The sequence below is a fragment of the Anarhichas minor genome, unplaced genomic scaffold (assembly GCF_050575085.1).
Source record: "Anarhichas minor isolate MPS153535 unplaced genomic scaffold, ASM5057508v1 ptg000055l, whole genome shotgun sequence".
Taxonomy (NCBI): Eukaryota; Metazoa; Chordata; class Actinopteri; order Perciformes; family Anarhichadidae; genus Anarhichas; species Anarhichas minor.
The window spans coordinates 2,752,830-2,774,405 of NW_027466501.1; the positions used below are offsets into that span (position 1 = coordinate 2,752,830).

At 42.3% G+C, this 21,576-nt stretch overlaps 1 protein-coding gene across 1 annotated transcript; it reads right to left on the bottom strand.

Moving 5' to 3' along the window:
* Positions 1 to 1,941: 1,941 nt before the first annotated feature.
* LOC142932000 (crystal protein) lies at positions 1,942 to 18,704 on the bottom strand. The gene is given in 9 exon segments (XM_076076185.1): positions 1,942 to 3,368; positions 9,499 to 9,671; positions 10,827 to 10,859; positions 10,862 to 10,903; positions 12,800 to 12,918; positions 13,128 to 13,255; positions 14,046 to 14,179; positions 14,661 to 14,862; positions 18,222 to 18,704. Coding segments are annotated over 9 exon segments (1,767 nt in total). The 3' UTR covers positions 1,942 to 2,915.
* Positions 18,705 to 21,576: the final 2,872 nt, after the last annotated feature.

The following is a 21,576-nucleotide window of genomic DNA, read 5'->3' on the forward strand; positions in this document are numbered from 1 at the left end:
CTCCTTACCACCTCACCGCCCCTACGACTGCGCTATTGACCTCCACTCGGGCGCTTCGCTCCCTTCCAGTCGGTTATATAACCTGTCTAGACCTGAGAAGGCGTCCATGGAGGAGTACATCTCACAATCTTTGAAAGCTGGAATCATTCACCCGTCCTCATCACCACTCGGAGCCGGATTCTTCTTTGTCTCTAAGAAGGATAAGAGCCTCCAGCCCTGCATCAACTATCGTGGTCTGAACAGCATCACCACCCGGAACAAATACCCTCTGCCACTGATTAATTCTGCGTTTGAACCCCTGTCTGGAGCCACAATCTTCACCAAGCTTGACCTTCGCAATGCATACCACCTGGCGCGGATCCGAGCAGGGGATGAGTGGAAGACAGGGTTCAACACCCCCCTCGGTCACTTCGAGTACTTGGTCATGCCGTTTGGACTAACCCATGCCCCAGCAGTTTTCCAGGCGTTGGTAAATGACGTACTCCGGGACTTCCTGAACCGTTTTGTGTTCGTGTACATAGACGATATCCTCATCTATTCTGCGGACCTTCAGGAGCATTGGCGCCACGTTCGGTTGGTCCTCCAGCGCCTACTGGAGAATAAGCTGTTTGTGAAGGCAGAGAAATGCGAGTTCCATGTGACCTCAGTTCAGTTCCTGGGATTCATCATTGAGAAGGGTCAAGTGAGGACGGATCCAGAAAAGGTCAAGGCTGTAACTGAATGGCCGACTCCCTCCTCCCCGTAACAGCTCCAACAATTTCTGGGGTTTGCCAACTTCTACCGCCGATTCATCAGGAACTACAGTAAGCTAGCAGCCCCACTCACTGGGCTCACCTCTTCCAAGACCATATTTGTATGGACACCGGAGGCCGGTCTGGCATTCCAACTCCTCAAGGAATGGTTCTCCTCCGCCCCCATCCTGATTCAGCCCGACGACACCCGACAGTTCTTCGTTGAAGTGGACGCCTCTGACACAGGCGTGGGGGCCATCCTGTCACAACGTTCGGACTCGGACTCTAAGCTTCGCCCTTGCGCCTACTATTCCTGCCGGTTGAACCCAGCAGAGAGAAATTACGACGTTGGAAACTGGGAACTGCTGGCAATTAAGCTGGCTCTCGAGGAGTGGAGACACTGGCTAAAGGGGGCTGTTCATCCGTTCGTGGTCTGGACGGACCATAATAACCTGGAGTACATTCGGACGGCCAAGCGGTTAAACTCTCGCCAGGCTCGGTGGTCACTATTCTTCGGACGTTTTGACTTCTCCATCTCCTACCGCCCAGGCCACAAGAATACCAAGCCTGACGCTCTCTCTCGCCAGTTCACTTCTCCAGTCCTGGTACCATCCTCCCTGCAACCTGTGTGGCAGCCTCTCTCACCTGGGAGATCGAATCAGTGGTGCAGGACGCTATTCGGACCCAGCCAGACCCCGGACCTCTTTGTTCCCCTGTCCGCACGCTCCCAAGTGCTCCAGTGGGCGCACACCTCCCGGTTCTCCTGTCACCCTGGCGTCAGACGCACCATTGATCTGCTTCGGAGAACCTTTTGATGGACATCGCTGGAGGTTTGCTGTCCTTAAAGAGTGACTTAAAGAGTGACTGCACACTTTAACGTTTTTTTAAGTTATAAACTAAATGAAAGACTGTACTTTGACGAAACTGCTGGTATTCATTTCGACATTTCTTCTATATAAAAGTCAGCATTTCATGGTTCACTGACATCAAGCATTTGTCCTCGCCTGCTCAACCTGTGCCCGCAATAAAGTGTCACACCGTCATACTTTCCTATAAAAGTACCAGAAATTAGGGGTTTTAATCAAACCCATCTTATACTGTACCTTCAAACAAGTGAACCACAAAAGTACATTTCAAATAGACCATGAGCTCTGGTTTTCAGACCCAAGTAAAATTAAAAATAAAACCAAAGAGAACTTTCTCCTTTCAATTGAAGCATTTTGTTTTTTAACAGACAATTAGAAGACTAGCACCTGCCACACACAGGATGCTACCACAAAGTACAGCTGCTAATTGAAGTCCTTAAATGACAAATATACACCACAGTACATCAGCTTTTTCCACACTTATTTTTCACTAGTACATTTGAGAAGTGCTGTTGGAACAGGAAACAGACCCTTTCACAGGGCTCTCAGTTACACTTTTTGGTTAACTTATTGTAGTTGATTTATAGTATTACATTATTTAATAAATTATGCCAACAAATGGTTTGGGCATATAGGCTTTTAGTTGAGCAATTTATTGTCTCATAGAATTCATCTTTGGAGACTTTTAGAATGGGTCCACTCTAAAGTTGTGTTCAGGTTGAATGAGATGCAATTTTTGGATTATGGGTAGCACAAAGATATTGATCTCCAAAACTGAGTTTTCCTTTAGACCATCTCAATTTGTCCTTGTCTCTGCACTTAGAATATGATTAGAGTACATTTCCTGCTCAGAATGAAATATTTCTTAAATTGTGCAAACTCATCTTCACCCAAATTTACCGGAAATAGAGGAAACTTGTCTTTCAGCATCCTTTCTCATGTTAAAGGGAAAATGGTGGGGCTTCGGCCAGAGATGCAAAACCTACTGGTGACCAATAGAAGACGACAGAAAGCTTATATTTATAGCAGTTTTGAGACACTGATGTGGACTGTTAGCTTTCCTGAAGAGAGGAAACAGAAATAATGTTCTCTGCCTAAAAGCTGGCGATTTATTGAAATAATTGCTGCTTGGTAGCGATGCCCAAAAAGTAATTTGTTAATACTGATAAATATATATTTTTGTGGTGAACGCCTTAACTCCATGCTGCAAGATGTAGTGACAGAATTGACAGTCTGAGGAGCAAAGAGAAAAGCATGTATTGATGCTACTTCAATACAAAGTAACCCAACTTGTCCCTAGCCAACCTGTCCCCTCTCACTAATAGATGCCCAGATGGTCCCAGAAGTCACATATATGGTCCCTGGTTCCCACTTGCGCATGTGAACGCACAGTCAGATTCATGACCAGCCAGCTGCTGGTGTTGGAATAGCGCGGCCAAACGGGCAGACGCTGCTGGCGGCAGAAAGTCGTCTGTTGGGCCCGCGAGGAAGGGTCACCAGTGTGTGCAAAAGTGCCCCAGTAGCACAGCATCCGATTGGACAGCAGCTTCTCTGGTACTGACAGGGTGAAGTTGGCCACCGAAGCAGAGCCGAAGAGAAAGGGCAGTTCGGCGCCGTGGCAGGCGTGCTGGTAGCAGAAAGTCAGACCTGACCACACGCGATAGTCTGATGCCACGTGGTCGAACACGTACATCCACACCTCACTGCCCGCTGCTGTGCCAGCACATGCCGACCTCCTGGATGGACAAAGGAAGACGTAGTCGGTGACAATCTGAGGAAAGTGAAGAAAGGAAGAGAGAGCTGGTCAGACATTTTAATATATTTCAACTGAATTGAATGATCTTCCGCCATGCTACTGGCTTGGCTCAATGGATGACATATTTTGTCAGTCAGTTGGCCTGTCAACAGTTTGGTCCAGACTAACTTTTGGATGCTGCCATAAAGTTGTGAGTATTAGGATCCTCTGACTTTTCCTCTAGTGCCACCATAGAGTTGACATTTTAAATTATTTTATAAAATAAAATAACAGCTTTTGCATGCTGCCATTACATTTTGTACAGTCATTCATGTTCCTCAGAGGATATATCCCAATGACTTTGAGGATCCTCTGAATTTTCCTCTTGTACCACCATAGGGTTGACTTTTTTTTATTATTTAATGAAATATGACAGCTATTGGATGCTGCCATGACATTTTGTGCAGACATTCATGTTCCTCAGAGGATGGATTCCAATGATTTTGAGACATTCATGTTCCTCAGTGGATGAACCTTAATGAGTGTGTTGATCGTCTGACTTTTCCACCAGTGCCACTTTGCATCAACTATTGAATGGGTTCAATAGATTGCCACGGAATTTAGTGCATTTACGTGACACAGACATTCACATTCCCCTCAAGATGACTTGTAATCATTTTGGTGAAGACATGACTTTTTAACTAGCGCCATCCAGTCCAGTCCTTGACGTTCCTATCAGCCTTGGCCTTACTCTGTGTTTTGTGCTAATTACTCTATCTTAACATACTAACGTGCTAAACTAAAACGTGACAATGGTTAACTCTTGTAATGGTAAAATATGTATTAGCATCATGGAAAGTATTTAAAGAACATAATGTGACATCTTGGTATAATGGAGAAGTAAAACAGGCCCTGCAAGACACCGATGTCAGCACCTAAACACCCGGTTTCTTAACTGAAGACATGTTCACATACTCTGTTTCTTGGAAGGGTCGTTTGAAACAGGAACAGCTTCTCGGAAGGGTAGTTTAAAACAGGAACAGATAAACCACAACCGATGCACAGTTGAGCTACCTGCATGAACCAGATAAGACCAGACTAGACACTTCCTACATGGGAGTCATGTGGGGCGGAGGCCTCTGTAGGTATAAAAGGATGTTGAATGTTGTATGTTGTATCTCGTTGAAGCTCACACCACAGACAGCTGAATGAGTATCTGTGGTGCACTCTTCCCTTGCAAGCAAATAAATGGACAAAGAAAACTTTTAATCTTTTGAAGACTTTGTTATTGATTTGTGAACAACTCTCTCTTCTCCCGATTAACATAGAAATCTTCCATCACACTCTACCAACTAACCATCAGCATGTTAACATTGCCATTGTAAGCATATTAGTATGCTGACATCAACACAGTAGAGCCTCACAGAGCTGCTTGTGACACAATGGATTTACGCGAGATGTTCTTTCCCTTTTGCCGCTCCTCTTAAAATGCCCCCCCTCTCCGACATCCCATACGCTTTCCCTTTTCCAACCTTGGAAGAAAAAAGCACAAAACCTTCCACTCATGATCACATGGACTCATTTCTTTTTATCAGTCAAGAATGGATTTTACTGTTTTTGTGTCATGGGATTTACGTTAATGTAATTTCTTATCATCTTTTATTATTTTGTTCTTTTATGAACGTCTTTTCTTTCTTAATTACTTCTGCTGAAGGAACTTACATATTCACACTTGTTTTTCTTTGGCTTATAAACACGACAACTGAAAAGTAGTGAATCAACTGAGGATACATTACGGTGCTGATCGAGACCTTGGAGTTTTACCAATGGCTGTTATAGTATTACATGTGCAGGTCACGAAGGCGACAACTAAACAGCACTGCATTAAGCAAATTAGATTTTTTTTTTTAAACCATGAAACCTGGAAAATAAAACATTAATGTGTTGAAGAATGGTTCAGTATGGTTGAAGAGTTATGCTTTTCAGCGTGTCTTCCGGTTTCTGTATTTTTTTTGTAGAAAACAAAATTAATAACACTAATTACCACGACACCTACAAAGAGACGGGCTGCGAGCAGAGCAGCAGAAACTATTGTTCCCTCTCAGCTGAAAGGACGCAAAAAGAGTATGATGCTCGACTGTCTTCTTCTGCCTGTTACCTGGAAACCAATGTGTCTTTTTCAGCAGCACGCAACCTCCGCCCACACAGCCTCACATCTGACACCTACAAACAGACTGACTGTAGGAAGCACGCACGCACGCACGCACGCACGCACGCACGCACGCACGCACGCACGCACGCACGCACGCACGCACGCACGCACGCACGCACGCACGCACACACACACACACACATTCAATTATTCTATTCTCGCACACACTTGTCTGTTTCAAATAGACACACACGTATTAATCACTACCATACAGAACACATGCTGAGCACTGATGGTGGGTACAAGCACAGGTAGAAATGAACTTGTAATGTGTACCACGTGTTCTGTCAATAAACTTCTCCTATGCTCTCTCTCTCCCTCATCCACGTCTCCTCCCCTTTACTGTCCCTTCTTAGTTTGCCTCTCCACTACATTTTTCTCCACCGGTGCCCACTTTCTCATGCGTCCTCTCTCAAGACGGAAAGAAAATCTTCAACTTTTAAAGCTGTTGGAAAAAAGGGTTTAACTGTCCGTATTTCTGCTTAATTCAGCATATGTATCACATAGCGCTTGATTTCTGGGGCATGTGCGAGCACATTTTAGTGTGTTCTACCACATGTCATGTCATGTAGTTGTAACATTGCCAGAAATCCCATTGAGGTTTGCAGTCCTTAAAGAGTGACTGCACACTTTAATGTTTTTTTAAGTTATAAACTAAATGAAAGACTGTACTTTGACGAAACTGCTGGTATTCATTTCGACATTTCTTCTATATAAAAGTCAGCATTTCATGGTTCACTGACATCAAAACAGTGATAGAATGCCATAACTGATAAGAAAATAAAATGAAAAATAATCCCTGTTGACAATAATGCTGTGCCCTGTATCTCCGTAATTTCTTTCTTGTGTAATGTTACACGCAATGTCTCTCCACCAAACGCATGTTTTTATCTGGCCATAATTACATTCTACCTAATCATGGAAAGCACTTGGATCTATTCATTTTGGTTGCATTCTGCTTCTTTGGTGCTTTATGTCCTCACATATCTTAACAGGCTAATTGCCTACGAAAAAAAAAAATACCTCAAATCAAAGATGTTGATTTGAAAGGGACTAATATTTTCATATGAACTCTGTGTTTGGTGAAACATGGAAGGTAATTATTACAATGATTACAAATGACGAGAGGCCCCCTGGTAATACTAGTCAAGTGCTAATAGGGCTTTAGACTGCATTTGTTTTAGCAGGTGTACTGAATTAACTGCTAACCAACTGTAATTATAAACTATATTTTTTAACATTTACACTTAAAGCTGCGCTTATCAATATTTTCGTATGAACAGGAGTCTTTTGAGTTTTTATCAGTGTTGAAATGGAGAGAGAGGTGGAATGACTCACTTCCTTTGCCAAACACACGCACACTTCCGTATGTCATCCTGGTTTACATACTGTAAATGGGATGTAGAGGCTTACGTATAGATGGCCAATTCTTTTGGACCTTGTGCCATTTCCCCAAAAACCTGCACCAGTTCAATCAGCTACTCCATGTATTGTTCTCTGTGTACAGTACATGAACCAGTTTGGACACAGTCGGCCCAACCAGAAACTCTTCAGCAGCTCCATATCAATGGTAGCAGCCTGGCCGGGATCGACCTTCTATTACTCAAAGAATCTCAGACTGAGGGCAGCTTTTCACTTGTAGCTGATGAGCTTGTCAATGATGCCCTCGACAACAAAAGAAAGTTGTTGAGTGTCATTTTTGCTTTAATTACAACAGAACTGTTTCTCACCCTTTTAATGACACTCTTATACTCACAAGGTTGTTGAGTGGCGTGTTCAGCTGGGAAGAAGATGATGTGAAGAGGTGCTATTTTTTTTTTGTTTTGAATGTGTTCAGAGCGACAGAGTTTGTGCAACACCCATCTATAAAAGTGTAGCTGTGAGCTCTCCACATCACCTCTCAGTGACGGACTGGTTGAAATGTGTGCTGACCCCTCCAGTCCTCCGGAGAAGTGCCCTTTATGGAGAGATGCACGAGGAGTGTGTGAGAGTGTGTGTGTGTGTGTGTGAGAGAGAGCCTCTGGTTGTGAGTCCACCGTCTCCCTACCACACCGTGAACTGTGACTGAATATTAAACATGCCCAGGAGTGTCACCTCCTGACCCCCTGTAGCTCCCCGAGGCCGCCGCCTTGCTGGAGGTTTTCTGTGTCGTAGTGAGTCATTCCACCTCTCTCTCCATTTCAACACTGATAAAAACTCAAAAGACTCCTGTTCATACGAAAATATTGATAAGCGCAGCTTTAAGTGTAAATGTTAAAAAATATAGTTTATAATTACAGTTGGTTAGCAGTTAATTCAGTACACCTGCTAAAACAAATGCAGTCTAAAGCCCTATTAGCACTTGACTAGTATTACCAGGGGGCCTCTCGTCATTTGTAATCATTGTAATAATTACCTTCCATGTTTCACCAAACACAGAGTTCATATGAAAATATTAGTCCCTTTCAAATCAACATATTCATGAGCAACGCTTTGCCTCTTAGTGAGAGCAGTCAGGCTGCACCTCAAACAGACAGAGTCCCTGACTCCAGCTGGTTCCACATGCTTCACTCATACAAATTATGGAGGAGAAATGAAAAACGTTGGTGTGTTTTGGAGTCAGACTTTAAGAAAAAGACTGGAGCTGTAGCTCCCTCTGTGGGCAAATGACAGTAGCTGTGTTTGAGGAGCCTAAGAGCAACATTGACTGCTGCAGGATGGTGATAATACTGAGCTTTTACTTAAGGTAACGGACCATGCTGATAGCTCTCCAGGTGGACAGTGTCCACAGTCTTTCAGAATTGCCTGGGTTTCGAGGAAATGTGACCCTTTTTTTACAGAAATGAATCCCAGCAGCAAAAGAGAATAATTGTTTTTGAAAGCTGTAAAGAGCACAGAAGACAGCTGGGTCCCCGTTACACACCGAGCTCCTGCTGGGCGGGACATCGACCCATGCATGACCACCCGCCTCGCAAAGCCACCAAATGTGTGGTTGCTGATGCATGTGTGTGTGTTTGGGTGTGTGAGGGAGACTGTGTCTGAGTGTTCACTTTTCAGTCTGTGAGCATTTTACACTGTGAATGTAGCCTCATTTTTTTCCTTTTTCCAGATCAGCTACTTCCCTATTTTCAACACAGTGAGGGAATTTCTTCTGAAGAGATGTTCCACACATTCGCAGTTTCTGACAAATTAGATGTTAGTCTAAAAGTAAGCCAACTGTTGATTGGTTGACAGTTTCCTGCCACTGCCACCGTATAGCTATCGATAAAGAGACAAAGCCACATCAGATGGATGAATATTAATCATATGCAATTTTCCCACAATCTGATCAAAAGCAGTCTTCTACACAGTATGAGCTGAAGATTTCTCTATGAACTTTACATGTTGTCTCTAAGCTTGAATAAGAGTTGTCAGTGGCAGAGGAAATAAAGACTCGGCATTGGATACCAACGTCTCTGTATGAGACGCAACACATCTTTCAACTAACTCTAACGTAAACCCCTACACGTCATTATTAGTCAGAGAAACTGATGTAGTATAAAGAGCAAGACTCAAACAAACACAGGACTTTCAGCCAGGAGACTGTTGTTTGTGCAATCAAAACTCAATGTTGACTTATTTTACCTTAATTTTGTTATGTAGGCTAACTTACGTACTTAACTAATGCAGCCTACGCAAATTATGCAACAAGCGTACCTATTGTAACTCTTACTAAGCCAGTTAGTTTTGTTGCCTAAACCTAACCAAATAACCCTAAAAACGAAGTAAACCTACATTGGAAGTTTATTTTGAAAAGATACTATACATGTAACAAGTGGAAAAAGACACGCCATCCCTGACACCTCCAAAACTGGCTCTGGAGGGGTAGAGCGCCATGGTTTGAGGCATAGGGCCACTGACCAAGCTGTCAGTTGGGAGTGAGAATGTGTTGGGACCATATATCAGCTACAGTGCTGAAAATGAAAAGACTCTTACCTGAGCTAGCATATCCCTGCGGTCAGCGTCCTTGTACAGGGGCAGGTACTTGTGCAGGATCCGCAGTGCGTGGTGTTTAAAGATGGCTGTGACGTACACAGTGCTCTCCAATGCGGAGACCGGCTTGTTGAAGACACCGTACGCAAAGATCACCCCCTCCTCTGAGGTTGTACCTGTAGGACAGACAAAAGAGTCAGTACTAACAGGTAGACTTCCATGTTGCCTGTCGCCTTTTTTGTTATTCATTTACAAGCTTTCTGTGGTCTGATTGTCATAAGGTGTAAAGACTGTGGGCAGTTTTACACCAACCAGAAATTAGGCTTCATCTTTCACTTTAATTCACTAGGCTGCTTAGTTTCCTATAAAGCAGGTCCTTTGCCTTCAGGTTTGTTATATTTGCTATGTTTTCTTGGGGAAAAAAACGTATTCTAACGAGAACCAAAGGGAGTCCACAGTGCTGCCAGCATGAACTTAATGGCAATTTGTAAAATCAGACATGAGGATGAGTTTGTCATATTAGGAGGGAGAGGGGCTACCGATACTTCTCAACTGTCTTTGCAGATACTTAATTCTTGAACATATAATGTAGGTGTGGCCTAACCTTTTTGATTGAAAAATATGGAGCCTAACAATAGTAAATGCATAGTATTCAACCTGTTACACTGTCAGAAAATCAGTGGTTCTATCTAGACCATAAAACCTCATGTGCTAAAGAAAATTACTTTAATAGTGTGCCCACATAGCACAAAAAGTATTTCTGTATCTGCTGCTCTTACATTTCATTTAAATTAGTTAAATGCTTCTAAACTCTAATACAGTCCATTGCCCACTTATACTACCATGATGTTATGTGTAAATATTTAAGTTGGAAAGTTAAAACAGGCAGAAATTGCCAAATATTGGTTTCTGTTCATAGCCTAAGCAGCCACTTGAAAAATCACATTGCCAATGTAAATGTAACGTTTCTAAAATTTTCCGTACTCACTCGATACCTTCTGTCTGTTCGGTTCCACCATGGTCACCTAATCAAGTGAGGTTAATGTTTTTTTGATGTAAAAGTGCCTCAAAGTCCCTCTGCAATGTAAATGAGTAGTAGCATACAGTGGTGTAAAACTAAATACGTATATAAGTGGAGATAAAATGAAAACTGCCTTTATAACCCTTGTAGATCACATGTCTCTTGTAAATGTACACTGCTCAAATCTTCTTCTTCACTGGGGAATACCTAGTACAGAAGATAAAGACGCTCACTGGGACTCTGACAAACTGTACTCGGTTACATTCCATCAGCAGCTGTATGTTTATGCCTGTGGGTGTGAGTCTTTTACCCAGCAGCACCGGCTTCTCTTTCTGCCAGTGGTCTCAAAAACCTCAAGGAACCTGAAAGGGTTCACAACCTTGGAACCTGAGATCAAAAACGCATCGGTTAGATGGAAAATACAGTCTGCCCTGAGGTTTATCAATAAGAGACAAAGGATGGGGGTGAACATCGCCATGCTAAACACTATAGTAATGATCCTGAGACTTTCCTCAAGCCATCATGGTTTACGTGCATGCAACTTCGTCCCTGCTTAAAAAGCTGAATTCTGCATGTCACGCTGCTTTACGTTTTGTAACAAATACACTCTCACTCATGCAGGAAAACACACTTGTTGCTCTTCATTGACAAGACATTGTTAGGCAAGTTACCTTCTTATATCTCCAGTCGTTTATCCTTTCATACCAGCGACTATAGCACTATCTACATATAGGAGTCTTTAAAAATGTCCCCAAGGTGCGCTCAGAGCTTGGTAAAGCTGCTTTCTCTTTACACCAAGTGCAAACTGCCCAGAAGGAAACATGTTGCAGTTTTATTTTGACTCATGTGGAATGTGTTCTGGGTATCGCTGGTATGGCCTGTATTGTGCTGCCTTTTATGCATTTTATGTGTTCTTACATGTGAAATTGTTTTTATGTAAAACTGCTTATTGCTGCCGTCTTGTAGCTTGTATCTCAACGGGACTTTCCCAGCTCAATAAAGGATGAATAGAAATAATTTCACAGCTGAAATTGCTGCCCTTTTTTCTTGTTTATACATATTTTTTCTTGTTTATTGTAAATTTGTGTTTGTACTGTAGGAAATTTGGGGTTTAGAAGTGTGTTTTAAAAAATTATAATAGAAGTGTTTAATGATTCATAATTAAGAAATCATAGTTAGAAGTATGTTGGAATACATAATTAGAAGATTCATAATTAGAAGTGTTTTAGAATTTGTAGTTAGAAGTGTATCTTAGTAGAATTGTAGCACCTTAATATTTGCTTGTGAAACTTGTGAAGGTTTTTGCCAAAAGTTGCAAATCCTAATCTTTATATAGAATGTTTACCAAAGAAGTGTTAAGCCATAAAAGACAGTCATTGAATGTATTAAACTGTGAAGAATAGCCAAGGGAAAGTCAGACTTCTAGACAGACATTTGCAGGTTGTGCCCGCGCGAGGGTTTTCGGAAGCCTGACGCCAGGAGGAGGCAACCGAAATTAGCCAATAGGAATTAAGATGGCCAAAAGGGAGGGGATTTCAAACTGTAAGAGGAAGTGCTGGAAAGGAATTCACTCTCTTCCTACTCGGCTCTCAGCGTGGAAGCATCTGTGTTTTCAGGCTGAGTCGCGAGTGAATAGCTTTTCCGCGCGGATCATATTATTATATATCTTGTTAGCAGTGTACTTCATTCTGTAATTGTATTAGCTTCAGTAGGATTAAATACTTTTAATTGTAAACCAGTTTATGGTAGATTTATTAAGAAGCAACTCTACTGTAAAATAACAGTGGAGCGTGCTCTCCGGCCTTCTCTCGGTGGGGGAGATTCAACCCTCCACAGTACATTGAGAGCGGAGTGGAAACCGGAGACAAATTCCATGTATGCGTAAGCATACATGATTCTGAAATGTCTTGTCACAGATGTGTTTTTGTTCCAGATATCTGAGCCTGAAAGTGAGTTCAGAGAGGCAGAAAACAGCCGCTGATGACCTAATCACACAGTCAGTGATGCTGATCAATAACCCTGTCAGCCCTGCAGACGTATTACAGTTATTTGGTGCTGTGAGGCGGTAAAGTCCCTCTAATTGCCCCTTCAGAGGCCCACTATTCCTCCATTTTTATGATTCTGTTTTCCAATATGCCACCGCTCAGGATATTAATAACGTTTTTTCATCATCTTTCGCAAATAAACTACACCGTATCCTGCCGTCTTATGTAACTGTGTGGGCAGCCCGAGAGCCGTCGCTCTAAATTTGGCGAGCGTAGGCCGGTATTCGCGGCGCCCTACTTGTTTTCATCTGGGCGGCCAGGACGGCCTGCGGAGCGAGAGACAGCAGGCAGACGATGTCGCTCGCAGAGCAGTTGGTCTGTTTGGCAAAGTCTTTCCCCAGCTTCAGAGCGTCGTGTCTGGGAGAGAGACGCAGACAAATTACAGGTCAGCTTGAGGTTGTCTGTGAGCATGCTGGGAACACCGGCAAAGTTTGAATAAAGCGACAGCTCAGGAAAACACAAATCACACTGACGCTATCTCGGGAAAAAAAGGCCGCCGTGTTTTCATCGTTGCAGCCAGGCACACATCAGTAACCAGTGTCAACTCTCAGATGACGGTTCCTCACCTGCTCTTCAGGGGGATGGAGAAGGGCAGACTCTGCAGGACGGCCTGTTTGAACAGGGGCTTGCTGCTCTGGATCATCAGGTGAAGACTCACTGACTGAGCACCTGCACTCTCCCCAAATATTGTCACCTGACACAACACAGAAAATAAGCAGATTTGTGACTCTTTCCATAATGTTGTCGGACACAATCAGAGCCCGTCAGTGGCAATGACAAGCACTTCTAGTGAGCATACATTGAATTGATTGATTTCATGAATTGATGGAGCCAAATTGACCTCGTAGGATTACTTTACAGCCCCTTAAGCGGCTGCCGGCTGCAGCCGCTTCATTACTGGACCAGTTTCAAAAATTGTTGTCCCCATGAGTCACTTGGAAACAAAAACATGGGGAAATGAAAAATGCCAAAGTAACCTTTTAAAAAGGAAGACTGTTTTTGAACTTCGCTACTCAGAAATCCCAAAATGTAAGTTGATTACTTTTAAAAAGGAAGACTGTTTTTGAACTTCGCTACTCAGAAATCCCAAAATGTAAGTTGATTAAGCAGATTATTACTGGAGATTTTGACAGTCTAAAAAAGAACACAAAAGAAAGTGATGTTTTTCTTTCTTTAAGGTTCTTAAGATAATTAGAGGCTTACAGAAGTATCAGCTGCCGTATAGCACCGAACTACAGAACAGCTTCTTTCCTCTGTTTGTGAGACTCCTTAATTGATCCTCCACCCTCCACATATGATACAGGTTTAGTTTAGATTTTAATATTTTTTTCGTGTAAAATGTCGTGTAGTAAAATGGGACTACAATCTCCATTCCGTCATGCAACCCTGTTGTACAATGACAATAAAATAACCTTGTAACCTTGGAGGTGTGTGTGTGTGTGTGTGTGTGCTGTGCTAGCTTGCTAGCTTGCTTGCTTGCTTGCCTTGCCGGGATCACCTCCAAACACTGCAATGTTCCGCTGGACCCAAAGAAGAGCCGCCTGCTGATCCAAGATCCCATAATTCCCTGCAGCTGAGGAGTGAGGGTCTTTGCCCGACACGAGGAACCCAAAAGCACCTTTAAGTCAAGCACAAATTCACATGATCAGACATAATTGAATCCAGCAAGACATTCATTTCCTCTGAGCTCCGAATTACCGTCCACATATCTCTTCTGTTGTTTTCGGCAACCGGCTCGCTCATTTAAAATGATGACACACACACATTAGCCAGTCTCATACTGTCTCACGCGCGCGCACACACACACACACACACACACACATAATTAATGTCTACCACGAGATGCCTGCTTGTTGCCTGTACCAGGCCAACTCCAGTGCTACAAGTCATCCTTCCTTTATCCCTGCACATCCAATTTAGAAAAAGATAGAATTCTGGTAAATACACAGATATCAATATTATTGTGTATACAGTATATATTTTCTACATAGATTCATATACATATTGATAATGTATAAAGTGAATATGTAACAATGTTAACACACATGTTACAGTAGAACAGGGCCAATAAAAGTGAAAATGACGCCAAACTTTCATACCCAGTCGGTACTCCAGGTTCACAACAACGGTTTGGGTGAAGTTACTGATGAAGCGTCCGTCGTACAGCGGCTTGGAGGCAGAGCCAGCAATGAAATCCCCACCATGGATCCACACTATGACGGGCAGTGGGGTCCCCAGTGGGGAGCTGAAGTCCACATCCAGAGGGACGAAGATGTTGAGGTAGAGGCAGTCCTCACTGACCTGTTTGGGACATTAGAGGAAATATTCATCCATTTTTTTTCAACATTTTATTTAGTGCTAGCTGTAACTTGCTGTTCCGGGACTACAACTATTCCTTGGTTATGATGTAAATTGTCAAATTAATGGTTATTTAAACGACTTTTAGCGCATTAATATAGCAGCTAACAACTATTTGCTGTGTTTACATAGCTGGGTTGACCGCGCGTGCCTTTAAGGGCATGTTAGTGTCACGGTTTAGGCTTTGCCCCCTGTGTTCCTGTGTCTCTAGCTGTGTCTCAATTCAGGGGCTGCATCCTTCGGAGGACCCAGCCTTCGCAGTCTACGTGGGCCGCGTCCTTTGAGGACCGCAAGGCTAGACCGTGCAGTCTCCGAAATGAGACGGCCTACCCTACAGAGGACTTCCTGTTAGCGTCAACAGCTGTTCCCGCCCCGCCCCGCCCCGCCCCCCTCTTGCTGCTCCCGTCCCTAAAATCCCTGCTCAACAGGATTATAAATATATATACATATAAATACATTAAACTAAAACCTATTCAGTATATATACTGGAAAGGTTTTAGTTTAGTGTTTTAATCAGTTTTTATCATATATTCAATAATTAATTCATAGATCTTTTTCATAATATTGTTTTTCTATATTAATAATCAGTTAATTAAATCAGTTACTAATAACAAATTTTCAATAACTTTGATGTAATAACTTCATTTCATTCACACATATATATAGCAATCCTAAAGCAGAGGAAATCAATCAAGACAGTTAACATTAACAGCAGCAAAACAAATGTCAGCAAACGTGTTTATTAACTTGCAGTATACTTGCATGTGCATATACTTTATATTTTTTAAATAAGTTGCCGCCCCCCCCCCCCCAGGCACATTTTCTCCAAAATTGTCCAAATCACATTGAGAAAATGATGAAAAGAGAAACATTTGTCAATAATGTTCACACAGGGATGCAAACTTAGAAGATTGACACATTTTACACAGCAGAATATATTCACATATAAATCATTTACATGGATGTCTTATGTCAATTTAAATAAATAAAATAAAAAGGTGACAGTCACAACTGTCATCTCTGTGACAGCAACATGAACACATGAGAAGGATCTACTGGTTAGTGAAGGCTTTGTACAGGATGAGAGCTCATGTAACTGTGACCTGAAGTACAGGATGGTCAAATGGAGATATTACAAATGGACTAATGTCTTAATTCAAATCTACAGTTGCTCATGTTTGTCCATCGTTCTCCCCTCAGCTATATACTTAAATGCTCAAATGCAGTGAATTCGTGTACTTAATCTCAACGTTTGAAACGTTACCGGACTTAAAGTGATATTTCAGGTTCACAACCTGTCTACCTGAGCTCACGTTGGTCCGTTTATGTACATGATATAAAGTATAAATCATCTGTAAAATCATCACAAACTCAGTAAGATATTATTCAACCTCTGAGGTTTGAAAGTGAAGTTATTAATAGTTACTTTACAAGGCTTACTACGGTCGGATGCAGGCAGCCAAGCTGCCGGTAATAGCGCACCGGCACGCAATGCATCTTGGGATATGGTGGGCCGCGAAGCATACATCAGATGTGTCCTCCAAATCTGGGACCAGAAGGCTGCATTCGTCGGCTGCATTGAAGGACTCTTCAACAGAAATGTGAAATGGGACAGCACTAGTTGCAGCGCTGTGACGCAACCGGTCTACGAATGTAGCCTCCGAAGGATGCAGACCCTGAATTGAGACACAGCTTCTGTGTCTGTGTGGCTCCGCCCCTGGTCTCCTCCCGGTCCCTCCTGTGTCTGAGTGTCTCCTGATTGCTTTCATTCACTTCACCTGTGCTCAATCACCTGCCCCTAGCTTTTTCCTCTGCCAACCCCACACTGCACTCATTCAACTCACCTGCCTGCAATCTACTCATCACCCCACACGTATATACTCCCCTGCTTTCCCTGTTCTGGCTGTGTTCTTCCCCATGTGTGCTTCATGTTCCGGCCTTCTGTCCTCGTGTTTGTGTCTATGATTTGTGACTTTGCCTTGCTACAGTTTTAGGATTTTTGGTCCGTTCCCTGTTGGAGTTGTTTTGTGTTCCTGTGGATGACTGCTTGGTGCCTAATAAAGAACCTTGCTTTCCCCCACATCTCGTCTCCAGTGCCTACCTCTGCTCTGTTCTAGAAGCGTGACAGTTAGTGCATGTGAGCGTGCCTCACTTACTAGCTCATGGCCGCCACTCTGCACTGCTCTCATAAGGCGGTTACAGCTGATAATGCCGCTGTTGGTCAGGGAAGAGTAGCAGCCACCCTCCAGTTCCGCCTCAGGAAAACACTGTTAGCTCCGTCAGCACTGTTGCCTTTGTTTGCACTGTTAGCTGCTGGCTCAGTCGTTGCCATGTTGAGAGCCGTGTGGAGGCAATAGATATGCGCTGAACTGTATTGAGCCCTTTTAAGTGTAAGCACTCAGTAATTATTTGACAGAAGCTTGGTGAAGTGATAGAAGAGATGGCTAATATGAAGTCTAGCATTCTTGTCACCAACTGAGAATACACAACTCAAGTTTCCAGGTTCGAACAAGCCATAGCTAACTGGCTTGCTAGCTATTTAGCTGGCCTGCTACCCCAACAATGTGAAATGAATGATTATTGATGCAATTTATAGTTCTAGGCTGATAATTTGACAAGAATTCCTTCTTTGATAATTACGATTTCCAATTAGCTATCTAATATGGAGTGGTAAGTCGGCCTTCACGCAATAAGAAAACCTCTTCCAACTTCAATTTGCTACTTCATAGGTAACAGTTTCTTAATAAGTAAAACCAGATACAAACAGTGTATTTTATTTTAAATTAGACTAATCTATGGTATGTAAATGGTGTTGCAGACATTGTGGGACTGTTTTTTGACACATTTGTAGTTATTCTTATTGTAGATATGTTACACGCTGAGTTGAGTATTTTTAGATTATATTTAAATTCAACTACTTTTAGGCCAACAAATAATAATTGAATTATTCAGTATTTCTTTCACAATAGATCTGTAATCCTTAATACAAATCATGCGGATTATAGAAGTTTTTCATGTATTGGGGGAACCTGGACTTGTGGACCCTACAGCCCTCCTCACAATGTGGAAGCAAATCAGACAGAGAGAAACACTATTGTGGCATGAACTGGGGATGCAACTGCGATGGGAATGAATGTGTGCCATCTTGGAGTCCAGAAATGAATCGGTTTTCAGAGCACTATGGGCCTTCTCTGTCCCTTTAGTACAACTGTCACCTTTACCACAAATGCAAGCATGTTATCATCCTAAAGTTCAATATTACGACAACATGCAATTAAGTGAAAAGTTGCAGTGTTCCTTACTATCCGAGGACACTCCTCAGTGATGGGTCCGCTGCAGGCCTGCATGCATGACGCCCTGGGGAAGGAGGCATCATAAACCCCTGGCCGAGGACTCGCAGGTCTGGGGGGCTTCCAGCGGTAAGCCCCAACAGGGGGGTCTGCATATGGTATCCCATAGAATATATTGGCCCTGTCCACCGTAATCCCCTTGATCTGGCCGTCTTTGGTCACCACTACCGGTCCAGGAGCCCCATTTGTTTCCTGATTGACTGGCTTGACCTTGCTTTGCTCTGTGATTGAGCGGAACACAGGCCGTCCCAGCTCCTTGAGGGAGTTTATCTCAAAGTCTTTGTTGACGATGAACGGCTCATCTCTCACCAGCAGCCCGGGGTAGATGCTTCTCAGGAAGCTGACAAGGTCGATGTCATCATCATTTTTTGTTTCCTCTCCGGGGGCCAGCGCCAAACTTAGCATGCACAGAAGCAAACAGTGCCAGCTCTCCATATTGCGTTGGAAGACTCTTCCCCAGAACCTGCTGCTCAGATCATGATTTGACTTGACTTATGGTCCAGCAGAGGAAGAAACAGTCGCAGCCCCCCCACAAGCCTGCAGCCTGAAACTCTCTACAGACTGTGCATACTTGTGACTCCAATTTAGCTGTAGTGCTTGTTAAGATTTATCAGACAAAGGCTGGTCTGTCTGACTGCTGAGTGGCTTCCAGTAGACACGGCCGCTGTGATGCGAGGCCACTAATAGAGGACAAGTCGTCTTCCCTTTGCTTAATGTAATCACAGAGTCACACACAGAAGGTGAATGGGGACAACACAGCGGGCATCATTAAGGAATAATTGTTGTTACAGTTTGTAAATCATTTATTTATTCAGATTTATCAGTTACTGACATTTAATTGAATACATCAGAAAAAATTATGAAGCGTCATGATTGGGAGCACAATAATGTCACAAAATTATGTTTATTTTCACATAATGAAAATGTTTTCTTTGTTTTATTGCTGTTTTCTTATTAAATACTGAATACATTTACTTATTGAGGCTGTAGAAAACCTTCAAATAAATCAAGCCACCAGCTCACTCATATCCACACTAAAACCGTACCAGGTTATTACAGGACACCAGAACATGTTGCTTTATTTTAAGGGGTCACAAGCTGTAAAGGTTTCAGAACACTGGCTTGCAGTTTTTATCACATATGTTGTCCTCTAGAGTTTTCTTCTTTTCATTAGATAGGCCTTTAAGAACTATGTTTGTTTCTTGGGGGGGATTTAACAGCCCGTGGAGGAGTTTATATTCTGCAATTACAAGGCAAGTTTATTAATATTGCAAATTTCCACAACAATGCAATTCAAAGCGCTTTACATGAAAGATTAAAAGCAAAGTGAAAAAGAAACACTATAAAAAAACATATAAATAAAGTCATTAATTAAATCAGTCATTAAAGAGACAAGAGCATAGAAAACTAAAACAAGCCAAATAGAATAAGACAGGTAAAATACAAGAACAAAAGTTACAGTGTATTGGAAGAAATTATTTCATAAAAGGCAGCGGCAAACAGAAAAGTCTTCAGCCTTGATTCAAAATAAGTTATAGTGACAGCTTCAGCAATGTTGTGTTTATAGTTGTGTAAAGAAACAACATAATGTTAGTAATAGAGCAAATTAAATGTGTTATTATCAATAAAGTTGTCTGAATCTGAATCACTGTTAATGTACTGTTTCATTTTCTTTCTTTCTTGTAGAATATTTCAATTTAAAATTAAATATATTTTTTGTAAAGCTAACAGGCATTGTATGTTTGCAACAAGGACTTTGTCTGATATTTTTTAACAATGTGCAATGTTCAAAGTCAAATTATAGCAAAGTCGTTCCACATCTGAACAAAATAACGCCTGTTTGAAATAGAACAGAGGTGAGTTGTTGATCACAACAAAATATAATTTCCTACTGTAACGTTACCTTGTGAAATGACGTTTGAAATGAAAAGTGTTGCTTTTAAACATGTATGATACAAAGGGTGTCCATATTGTCAGGAACTGAATCTGAGCAGGTGCGTGAAGGCAGCGCACACCTGAGACTCATTAGGAGCGTGCATTTTCCAGCCGAGCGCTCACTTTAAACACAGGCTTGGCCTTGCTGGAATCACAAAGACAATGTAAGAAGAAAAAAACAAGTGTCCACACTCGGTTTGATATCACTTGTCTCTCGGATTCAGCAGATTAATCTAATTTTATGTTTTCAGGAACTCCCTACAGTTGTCGTTCATCATTTTCATACTGGTGCCTCATACTATATCGTTTGGTGAGTAGCATCCTGACAAATGACTGAGTTTAGATCAACCAGATTTTGTTACATTTGGAAGTATTTCAATTGATTTTCCCTGCAGGACGTTGCGACGACATTTCCTTCTCAATCTGCTGGATGAATAAGGGCGATGCTCTGGAGAGGTAAAGTCAAGAAAAGCACGCTTTGGACACGTGCAGTCTTTAGTATTTAACACAACGCTTAATGTTGCGTTTGCTGTTGTTTGAAGGGAACCTCATGCCAAAATTTACAAAAACACAATTTTCTGTTTTCTCTCCTAATCGGCAAGTCTAGACATATGATATAACATTACTTGAGAGATTCTATGAATCATTTTATATTCAATATTTTAATCTGTAGTATTAGACAAATTATAACAGCTGTCATAGAACCAGATCACGATTTTAACACAGACTCTACTTCTATGAAATTACATTTTTCTTTATTTGTTTGGAGGTGGCCAAAAGTATGTGGACTGTTGAACATGCCATTCCAAAACCATCTGCTGATCTGCAGCCTGAACAGCCTCCGCTCCTCTAGGAAGGCTTTCTACCAGATTTGGGAACCTGGCAACAGGGTTGTGTTCCCCTTCAGCTACAAGTGTGTTAGAGGGGTCCAACGCTGATGTTGTGATCTGGTCTGGCTCGAGGTTGGCGTTCCAGTCGAGTGTGAGATCTGTGCTGGTCGGTCAGTAAGTCAAGTTCTTCCCCACCAAAGCTATTTCTTTATGGGTCTTCAGTTGTGCACTGGGGCGCATGCATGTTGAAACTGGAAATGGACTAACCCCAAATTGTTGCCACAAAGGTGGAAGCGCACTATTGTCTGGAATTCATTTTGTGCTGTTGCATCAATATTTACCCTAATTGGAACTAAGGGACCCAGCTGAGAGCCATGAAAACCCCCAGACCCAAAGTACACAAGTGTATGGGGTGTCCACATACTTCTGGCCAACAAGTGCACCTTGGACAAGCTGACCTAGTGTATCAGATGGATATTAAATTGAAGAGTGGCTGGTAAGGTGAAATATATCACTATTTAAGTTTTACAAGGTGTGTCCAT